This window comes from Hibiscus syriacus, unplaced genomic scaffold (assembly GCF_006381635.1).
Source record: "Hibiscus syriacus cultivar Baekdansim isolate YM2019G1 unplaced genomic scaffold, ASM638163v2 tig00002840_pilon, whole genome shotgun sequence".
NCBI classification, from domain to species: Eukaryota; Viridiplantae; Streptophyta; class Magnoliopsida; order Malvales; family Malvaceae; genus Hibiscus; species Hibiscus syriacus.
Window position 1 is genome coordinate 9,700,931 of NW_024061947.1, and position 11,312 is coordinate 9,712,242.

General features: G+C 34.0%; 1 protein-coding gene, 1 long non-coding RNA gene and 2 pseudogenes across 2 annotated transcripts; 1 reads left to right on the forward strand and 3 right to left on the reverse strand.

Annotated features, from left to right (window-relative positions):
* Positions 1-777: 777 nt before the first annotated feature.
* LOC120157124 lies at positions 778-5,475 on the forward strand (annotated as a pseudogene).
* Positions 5,476-5,962: 487 nt separating this feature from the next.
* On the reverse strand, positions 5,963-6,935 carry LOC120157165 (dehydrin DHN1-like). Its single transcript, XM_039168405.1, has 2 exons — positions 6,573-6,935; positions 5,963-6,480 (listed from the first exon to the last, which is right to left on the reverse strand). The coding sequence occupies exons 1-2, from the start codon at positions 6,825-6,827 to the stop codon at positions 6,106-6,108; spliced, it is 630 nt and encodes a 209-aa protein (XP_039024336.1). The 5' UTR covers positions 6,828-6,935; the 3' UTR covers positions 5,963-6,105.
* A 2,820-nt stretch (positions 6,936-9,755) lies between these two features.
* On the reverse strand, positions 9,756-10,235 carry LOC120157176. Its single transcript, XR_005519124.1, has 3 exons — positions 10,090-10,235; positions 9,920-9,987; positions 9,756-9,804 (listed from the first exon to the last, which is right to left on the reverse strand). It is a non-coding gene; the product is annotated as an uncharacterized LOC120157176 (long non-coding RNA).
* Positions 10,236-10,518: 283 nt separating this feature from the next.
* On the reverse strand, positions 10,519-11,312 carry LOC120157143 (annotated as a pseudogene).

Here is an 11,312-nt window from a genome sequence, read left to right on the forward strand (position 1 = left end):
ACCAAAATTAAAACTTTAAAAAACTTCAATAACCATTACTAAATTTTACGCTAAAAATAAAGGTAACCAAATATTATATTTTTAAAATCTAATGAAAAGGCGTACAAGACTTAACGTTGTGTTAAATCTTATAATTTACCCCAAGAAATTAAATACTGTCTTTTATATTAATTAAATATGGTCTTCGCTTTGCTTTTTTAGACAATATATACTCAACATAAACTATCACATCAAAAGGACTAAGTTTAAATTTACTCAAAAATATCTCACTTGACCACAAGCATTAAAGATTTAAGTGTACAAAATAATTAAATTTAATTTATATAAAAAATAACTCTAAATTTGAATTATTTTTTATTAAACTAAGGTGATTATAAAGTAATATATGTTCTAATAAATTTGAGTTATTTTGAATAGCGTGAATCAAACTCATTTGAAAAATTTTCAAAAATAATTTTTGTTCATTAAAAAGGTATTAATTTAAGAAAAGTTCTCATGGAATAATTTTTATGAGCACATGAGACTTACCACCGTTATTCATTTTTGAAATAATTTTTTGACTTTGATTGTTATTTTGTTAAAGAAATTCACCGACTGATGAACACGATTAATCTAGTGACTTATTTATAAAGTTTTAGAAAACATGATCCGATTATTATTAAATATATAATTGAGTGACGTCAGGTGTACTTTAATTTTTTTTAGTTATAAGAGTTGACTTTGAATATTTCGTTTTTGAATCGGCAAAATTTTGTCTCGCTTCAAGCTGTCCATGTCTTCATCCTATATAAATAGTCAATTCGGCTCTCCGATCCTTACACATTCATCCGTCGCCACCAACCTATCATCACCGTTGTATTTCCTTTGCTATGGCTGACGGAAAATCGTCTAGCGAAACCGCCGGAAAGCCAATTCGATGCAAAGGTAAAACTGTCAACCAACTTTTCCCAGTTTCTTCTTCTTTGCTTTGTTTTGCATTAAACAGAGTGTTGCTATGTGCTTTTCAGCTGCAATTTGTCGCGAAGCAGGGGAGCCTCTAGTTATAGAGGAAATCATGGTGGCTCCTCCTAGTCCTTACGAAGTTCGAATTCGAATCATTTGCACATCTCTCTGTCACAGCGACGTCACCTTCTGGAAACTGAAGGTTTCTTTCCGTGATTCAACCCTTTTTTTCCCTCTTGAATTCCGTCCTTTTTGTTGCTTACCTGAAACTTAATTATTACTTGAAGGACCCTCCTGCTTGTTTCCCCAGAATTCTGGGCCACGAGGCTGTCGGGTGAGCTTGTATTCTTCGTTGACTTTCATTTAGGCAGTCTTTTTATTGTTTAAACCCTGGGATCAGATCCATTTTTCATTCAATTTACAAATCGGACATTATGTCTCAGAGTGGTGGAGAGTGTGGGTGAGAATGTAAACGAGGTCGCAGCAGGGGATGTTGTCATTCCAGTTTCATGCCGGAATGTGGTGAGTGTGACGATTGCCGTTCGGAACACAGCAATTTGTGTTCAAAACTCCCATTCAGGGTCACTCAATGGATGCCTAGATACGAGACCAGCAGATTCACTGACCTTAAGGGAGAGACTTTATATCATTTCCTAAATGTTTCGAGTTTCTCCGAGTACACGGTGGTCGATGTTTCTAATGTAGTCAAGATTGATCCTTCAATTCCTCCAAATAGGGCTTGCCTGTTTGGCTGTTGTGTAGCCACAGGTAATGGTCCTTAGATCCTGCTGCCATTTCCTGTTTGCAAAGTGTTTGATAAAAGGTGTACTACAATATCATCATTGTTTTTTTTAAGGGGTTGGTGCTGCTTGCAAAACGGCAAAGGTTGTGGCAGGATCAACAGTTGCCATCTTCGGGCTGGGATCGATCGGTCTAGCGGTATAATCTCAATCGGAAGTTTTTCTCACGATCCGATATCCATACATGTTTTTGAGTTTGAAAAACTGATTTACGGTTTGCTTTGTTTTCTAGGTTGCAAAGGGAGCAAAACTGTGTGGTGCAGCTAGAATTATAGGAGTGGATGTGAACCCAGATAAATTTGAAGTTGGTGAGTAAAATTATGCATGTATGGAATTGTTATTCAATTTGGGACTCAAAGGTCATTTGAAAAATAGCCAAATTCTCCTTACACGAGTAGTGATGGTTGTACATGATGATAATGGCTTGTTTTGCGTGATTTTCTGTTGATGTTTCTTCTTTCACATATATGCAGCAAAAATTTTTGGGGTCACTGAGTTTATCAATTCAAAAGAATGTGGGGACAAATCTCTAAGCCAGGTCTACTTCTTCTTGTTCTTATGTCTTTACAATATATTTTTCGGTTGGTTTCAACCAGCTTTTGATGGAGCAGAACTCTGTTATGAAGCATATGGGTATAAATGAATATAACATTTGATGAATTGTTTGAATTTGGAGGTGGCAATCGGGTCATTCAGATCGGATTTGGGTTGGGTCTTTTCGGATCAAACCATTTTGTGTCTAGGTTATTTCAGTTTAGATTCAGTTCGGGTCGGATCAGATCTGGTTCGGGTTTAGTTCAGGTCTATGAAAATTTAGTTCAGGTTGGGTTAAAATCGAATCGGTTGGTTTTCGGTTCGGGTCAATATCATATCAGTTGGCTTCTAGTCGGGTTAATATCATATAGGTTGGTTTAGGTTCGGGTCAACTACTAGATTTTCGGGTCAATTTGAGTCAGTTTCAATTCGAGTTGACCTTTAGATTTCTAGATCAATCATTGTCGTTCTTTTTCGTCATAACTTTACTGTTTCTCTTTATTATTTATAATTCGAGAATTTTATGTGAATATACATATTATCACATCCCAAATTCAAAGCTAGAAGTTTTAGATTTAATCAATTGAATTAATAATTTTATGTGAATATATAATATCACAATCCAAATTCAGAGCTAGAAGTTATTTCATCAAATATAGAGATAATCCTTTAACTGGAAAGATTATTGAACCATTAAACTATTACTAAAAGTGGTAGTTAACTAATATCATAATATAAAATGAAAATAAAACATACGTCATTTTACTATTTATCAATGCTAAACGTAGATGATGATGATGATAATAATAATAAAAAATATATAAATAAATAAATAAATTATTCATTCACTTAGACTCAATTATCGGGTCAAAGTTCGATTCAGATCATACGTAGGTAAATTAAATTTGGGTTGCTTTCATTCGGATTTTTCGGTTCGGGTTGCTTTCGGTTTAGGTTACTTTCGATTCAACTAAAATTCAGGTTGATTTCGATTCGGGTTATTTTAAGTTTCAGATCAATTTTAGGTCGTCCTATTCAAGTATATATCAAGTCTCAAATCAAGCAAATCGATTCAAATAATCGGATAGGAGTCAAATTTGTTAGGTCTATTCAAACCATTCATATAAAATTCATTTATGAAGCTAAATAAATGAGTAAACAAAAGTTTTATGTTCATTTAATAAACAACACATAGAGGTGTGTTCGATTCGTTTATTAAATGAACAACCTCATTTGAAAGCTTGTTTATCGATTATTTTATAAGCTTGTTTATCTGGTTTCCATTTTTTTTTATTTTAAATTTTGGTGAATATAGATACTAAATTCAATATATGATAAACTTTAGAGTTCAAACAATTAAACATAAAGAGTTTAAGGACTAGTGGAATAATTTCATCATTTTTTATTGACTTGCGAATAAAAGAGTAAAAATAGAGTTGCAAATAAAAGAGCAAAATAGAGTTAGTTGTTGAGGGGATCACATCAAATAATATTTTTGCAAACGTTAAACTGACATGTTGACGAACATTAAATGAATATGTTAGCGAACATATTTGCGAGCATTAAACAAACATGTTCGTAAATACTAAACGAACTTAATACAATCACCTTCAAAGATAAACAAATAAATACGAATACAACTTTAATTATTCAAATTCATTGACTATCATAAAAAAAAATGTTTTGAGATAAATGTGCAGCTACAGATTTTGAGGTATATGTATCTTTGATTACTAACAGAATTGTTAACAAACATGTGTTTTCTTTTTCCTTTCCTTTGAGCAGTTAGTCATTGAGATGACCGGAGGAGGTGCAGATTACTGCTTTGAATGTGTTGGAATATCATCCTTGGTAGAAGAAGCCTTTGCTAGCTGTCGAAAGGTACTCTTTTTTTCTCCGGAAAATTCAATTGAAGACAAAATTTGTCGAAAATTCGTAAAATTATTATGCGATCACGTTTAGAGGTGGCGTACGAGTCATTTGGATCAAGTTTAGGTCGTATCATTTTGGGTCCGATTATTTCAAGTCTAGATTATATTTTGTTTCATTTTATTCGGGTCGGATTGGATCTAGTTCAGATTTAGTTCAGGTGTATGATCAATCAGGTTGGGTTGGGGTATCGGGTCAGGTCAATTTTCGGGTGGGTTAGTTTTTGGATCGGCTGATTATCGGGTCAGTTGTTTTTCAATTCAAATCCATATCAGATCGACTAACTTTTTAGTCGGGTTAATATCGGATCAATTAGATTTAGGATCGGGTCAATATCATATCGATGGATTTTCGAATCATGTCAATATCGAATCAATTAATTTTCGGTTTGGGTCAACCTTTGAATCAGGTCAATTCGGGTTGAATTCGTTATAAGTATAATCAAGTATATATAGAATTATTAATATATTTTTGTGAAAAATATATCTTTTTGTTAATCTTATCATTTAGGCTTAATTCAGTTATAAGTCTAATCAAAATATATGGATTTTCGGTTCGAATTACTTTTGGTTCAAGTTAATTTCGGTTTGAGTTACTTTCGGATCTGGTTAAATTCAATTTGGGTTGCTTTTGGTTCAGATTAATTTCGATTCGGGTTATTTTTTGTTCGGGTCAAACTGAATATGGTCCATATTTTGTCTGTTAAATTTTGGATCATGTATGATTCGAATTTCGGATCAAATTTAAGCATCACGTTCGAATTAATTTAGATATTAGATCAGATAAATCGGTTTAAATAATCAATCGGGTTCGGGTTAAGTTTGTCTGGTATAATCCCGTTATGTGCTAGCGATATAACTATCCCATCCCGTGGAATTGCAGGGTTGGGGAAAAACGGTTGTCCTGGGAGTGGACAAGCCAGGTGCAGAGTTGAAATTGAGCTCTTCTGAAGTTCTTGTGTCTGGGAAAACCCTCACTGGCTGCTTGTATGGAGGCCTCAAAACCAAAACTGACGTCCCCCTTCTCATAAAACGTTACACGGACAAGGTAAACTTGGACCTATATACATATATACATCGTACGAGAAAGATGTTTGATATGAGTGTTTATATTACTTTTGTCAGGAATTGACTGTGGACGAATTTGTGACACATGAGGTTAAGTTTGAAGACATCAACAGAGCCTTTGAATTACTCCTGGGAGGAAAGTGCATCCGATGTCTGATCTGGATGGACAAATGAGCCATGTTACTCATAATAACAGGGCTTTTACGTGTTTATCATCTATTTTATGAATTTGCAACATTGTGTCTGTATTTTAATTTGCAACATTTTGTCTGTATTTTAATTTTCAATAAAGTACAGTTATTTGAATTCAAATATATGTAAAAACACAAAATTAGATAATAATATATCAAATATGTAATTTATAAAGATTATAATATATATATGATTGCTCATTTACATGGTTTTGGGCAGAATAAAAAAACTAACGTTAACGAATTTATAAATATATTAATAAACAAGTTAATAATATTTTTATTTGTAAAAATTATTAATTTATCTAATATATTTATTTGTATTTATTTATTAAATGAATATAAAAAATTATTTAAAATGTTATACTATCTATGGAATGCTCTATTCATATCAAAACTAATTACGAAAATGTTATCCAAATCACATCGGGAAAAAGTGGAAAATAAAATATACAATCATTTCTTACATAATATTACTATGTTTATTAACAACACAAAATAACAGTACTGTAATGTTTTACTTTGAAGCAGGAAAAAAGACAAGCTTATATGAAATATGCAATAAAAAAAACGAAACAAAACAAATTAAGAAACACACAATCCCATAGGCAATTTTACTTCAGATATACGAGTATCGATTGTTCAATGTGAAGCAGTGGTCTCTTTCTCCTCCTCAGTTTCGGTGTGGTAACCAGGAATCTTCTCCTTGATTTTCGCCAAAAGTCCCTTCTTCTCATTCGACTCTTCTTCATGGTACTCAACCGCAACTTTATCAGCTGGTACAGTAGCAGGCGTCGGCGGTGGTGATGGTGTTGCATCCTCTTCATCTTTCTTATGTTGTCCGGGGAGTTTCTCTTTGATCTTATCAATGAAACCCTTCTTCTCCGGTGTCTCTGGCTGCTCGTCCGACTTTTCCACTGGAACTGCAGTTTCATCTTTCTTTTCTCCTCCGGTTTTCTCCTTCAATCTTTTCTTGTCCTTCTTTTCTCCGCCTTCACCTTCTTCCTCGTCGCTAGACTGCACATTTACTCAACATATCGCATGTTATAGTATTTGCAAATATCGGAATTTTTTTTAACATAAACAGAAAAGAAAGTGAAAATACATACAGAGCTGGAGCTGCTACCGGATCGGTGAAGCTTGTCGAGGAGAGTGGGCTTCTTCTCTCCTTCTTTACGTTCCTCCTCCGCCTGCGATTCTTCTATCTTAACTTTCTCGAACTCACTGGCCAAAGCCTCCTGCTTAGGTTTGGGGTTCTCCTCTTCTTTCTTCCCCAAGAAGTCAAACACTCCTCGGTCCTTGCTCTCCACTGCTCCCTGCTCGCCACCGAACTCGGCCTCCTTGTGGGTATGCTCCTCCGCCATTTTCTGATCAACCAGAAATTACTAAACCAAAGGAAATATGATCAAAGCTTGCTAATGTATTTGATGAAATGGAATACAAAGTTGGCTACGCATTGATGGGTTCGGAGAGATGAGAAACTGGGTTTTTATAGTAGTATTTTCAAAGCGTTACTAGATTCCGGCGCAGTTATAAAATAGAATACAACCGACCTCTGCTTTTAACTTTGTATAAAATCATTTATATTATTTTTTAATATAAAAGAATTAATGTGACATTTATATTATTTTTTAATGTGATTTTTTAATTTTAAAAAAGAATTTAATATCATCTTTTGATTAATATTTTTTTGTTATTAATCAAAGATTTCATTAATTTTTGTTGATGCGGATGTTTTATCAAATCTATTACCAATGAAATATTACTTGTGACTGTTAGTGAAAACGAAAATAATCAATTTTGGGTTGTATGTTTTTCACTATTTAAAACAATATCCACTCTATGAGCATAATTGTATGTTTTTCACTCCCCCTTTAAACCCGAGTTCTGGGGTTACTTTACAAGGCCGCGCTGGTGGGAAAACAACGGTCAAATGTCATAAAGGCAAAATTATCATCATGAGAGCTTACTACCACTGGAATCATGCCACGTGGATAATGACTCCGAGTGAGTCCCGCGGAGGACACTTTGTAGGGACACGTGTTGGAATTCGTGAACGCGAAAGAGGGTTCGAGATTTTTGAACTGTTGTGGTTAGGTTGTGGTGGGACCCAATGGATGGGTAGCCCCAGCTTCGTTGTACGTTTATCACTTTAAATTTTAGGGTAAATTACATAAATCATTTTTTTATTTTGTTCACTGAATTTTAAAAAATTTCAATTTATTAACTAAACTTTGAAGATCGAGTTTTTTTAGTCACTCTTTTGTTATCTCTTTAACACTGTGATGACATGAATTTTTTTATTATTTTTTTGAATTTCCATGTAGACTTCTATTAATGTTTTATTAATTCGAATATTCACCGACCACCTATTGTCGATCATCTTCGTACCACCTAACGTCTGTTGTCTTCATCTGCTCCGTCGCATGTCCATCCAAAATAGCCATTTTCTTTTGAACCCAAAGCAAATCTCCAACCCACAACCAACTCCCTAAATAAAAAACAACCCAACTGAACTTCACCACCATTGATTCCTCACTCCAAAACCATTTCATTCCCACAATTCCTCACTGTTAAACCAAACACAAACCCCAATTTTATCCCACCACTATTAACCATCACAAAACTCAATGCCCAGTAAACTAATACAAATTGCTTAAACTAAAACTTAACCCAAATTTTGAACTAAACACAATATTGTAGCCATCAACAATAATTAAAAATAGAAAAAAAATGGAAAATAAAGAACGAAAGAAAGAGAGGGATACACTTTTTGATTCACCTTTTAACTGAAGAAGAACTTTCGATAAAAGAAGAAGAAGAAGAAGAAGGAAATCTCATTATGAAAGCAGTGAAAATATAGATTATGATAAAAAAATACTACCAAACGATGGATGAAGATGATAAAAAAAAAGAGAAAGTCGAAGAGTTTTGGCTTAAATATGTTAATTTTGAGGTGTTTTGGTGAAAATGATATCATATTCATGCTTGGGAGGTGAAAATGAATCTATAAGAGATATTTGGGGTTTAACGATCACCATCAACGAAGATGGCCGATGTTAAAAATTCTATGGTGGATGACGGTGGAAACTAGTCTCTTATGAGTAAATAAAGAGAACGTGAGGTGGGGGAGAAAAAAGAAAATGAAGAAATGAATAAATGAAAAGGGGTTTCATAAAGATTTAAAATGATATTATTTTGGTGTAGATTTGAATTTTTTAAAACGATGTCGTTTTGATGCTTGCGTTATGTCATAACCATGTTAAATAGTTAACGGTAGGGTGACTAAAATAGGAGTAATTCAAAAGTTTAGTTAGTAAAGTGAATTTTTTAAAATTCAGTGAGCAAAATAGGAAATGGATAAAAGTTTAGTGATGATTTATGTAATTTACCCTAAATGTTATCACTTCCCCTCTGACACGTTACTTGGGGCGGGCCCCCGGAGACAAGTGGCGGTTTAGGATTTGACCCATTTAATATCAATATCAAATTTTAAGTAGGTCACGTCTTTAGCTGAAAATTTGTACATTAATGCCTTTTGTGATTATCCATGCCTCATCAAATTTTTAATAATAAGATATAAATATAATATAATATTTATTTAAAATGATTTAATTTATTAATAATATATATATATATTATAAATATAATTATTCGAACTTAAAATTTTTAATTTTGACTTAAAAGATCATACCAACATGATTTATATTTACCAATCAAATCAATTAATTACTTGTTAAGGATTACTGTTAATTGTGTGTTTCTTGCGGATTTTGTGTTACAAACGGGCCAGCAATAAACTTTATGAGATTAAATTTATGAAGTTGTATGAATCAAATAGTATGATTGTTATTTATAAAAATTTCGATTTAGAATAGTAATAATTGTATGGTATTTAAATATTTATCGTTAAAAAATTAAAATTCAAAAATAAATATTATCACTTGTAATCACATTAAATTAAAAAAGAAATAGATAATTTTTAATATCAAACAGGAAAATTATTATTCAAATACTTGTGAAATTTCCTCAGAGTCTGGAGATTGCAAGCTTGACGAGTTCCCTGATGGATTCTTGGGTATTGAAGTTACGAATGCCACTTTTCGGATTCTCTTGTATATGGTGCTAACTGCTACCTGTTACCTGTTACCTGTTACCTGTGTTAACTAAAGTCTAAATCATCTACACTTTTTCAATCCTTATTTCATACTACCAAAAATACGTACACGATCGTTTACCTGCTTCGATATAAAATCCATTACTCGAGTCTCTGATATATTGCTCCCATTTTACCTAACCACATACGCCATGGGATACTGCCCAACCTCATCATCCGGAATCCTAATAAACAGAAATTAAAAAGAAAAAAAAAACACATAAATGTACCGTATTTCGACATATTCGATAAAAATAAGTCTGTTGTCCGTGAAATAACATATCTAGAATATGGAATTACGGCACGACAGCAGCATCAGAAATGTGGGGGTGAGAAAGTAGCAATGCCTCAAGCTCAGCAGGAGGAACCTAGAACAATATAAACAGAGCCATTACTAAAGCCTGCAAATGTATAAGCCGAATGTAATGTGATCAAACTGTATCCAACCCATAGGTTTGATTTTTAGACACCTAAAATCCCTTGTATTTGATAAGCTCCTTCAACCAATCCACAATGTAAAGGTAACCATCACCATCGACGTAACAAAGATCACCCGTCTTTAACCATCCTTCTGAATCAATCGTCGCTGCCGTCGCTTCTGCGTCGTTCAGATAACCTAAAACAGCACCACTCCCATTAATCGACTATATATAATCAATTTCCAAGTCTTTCAAATATATGAAAATAAAATATTAAAAAATAACTCCTTGCATTTAGTTATTATGCATGTATTTTTTAATGGTTTTAGGATCGATGCATAATTAAGCCCTTGAACTTGCAATATGCAATAACAGTACTATAATGTTTTACTTTAAGGCAGAAAAAAAGACAAGCTTATATGAAATATGCAATAACAAAAACAAAACAAATTAAGAAACACACAATCCCATAGGCATTTTTACTTCAGATATATGAGTATCGATTGTTCAATGTGAAGCAGTGGTCTCTTTCTCCTCCTCAGTTTTGGTGTGGTAACCAGGAATCTTCTCCATGATTTTCTCCAAAAGTACCTTCTTCTCTTTCGACTCTTCTTCATGGTGCTCAACCGCAACTTTATCAGCTGGTACAGTAGCAGGCGTCGGTGGTGGTGATGGTGTTGCATCCTCTTCATCTTTCTTATGTTGTCCGGGAGTTTCTCTTTGATCTTATCAGTGAAACCCTTCTTCTCCGGTATCTCTGGCTGCTCGTCCGACTTTTCCACTGGAACTGCAGTTTCATCTTTCTTTTCTCCTCCGATTTTCTCCTTCAATCTTTTCTTGTCCTTCTTCTTTTCTCCGCCTTCACCTTCTTCTTCGTCGCTAGACTGCACATTTACTCAACATATCGCATGTTATAGTATTTGCAAATATCGGAAATTTTTTAACATAAACAGAAAAGAAAGTGAAAATACATACAGAGCTGGAGCTGCTACCGGATCGGTGAAGCTTATCGAGGAGAATGGGCTTCTTCTCTCCTTCTTTACGTTCCTCCTCCGCCTTCGATTCTTCTATCTTAACTTTCTCGAACTCACTGGCCAAAGCCTCCTGCTTAGGTTTGGGGTTCTCCTCTTCTTTCTTCCCCAAGAAGTCAAACACTCCTCGGTCCTTGCTCTCCACTGCTCCCTGGTCGCCACCGAACTCGGCCTCCTTGTGGGTATGCTCCTCCGCCATTTTCTGATCAACCAGAAATTACTAAACCAAAGGAAATATGATCA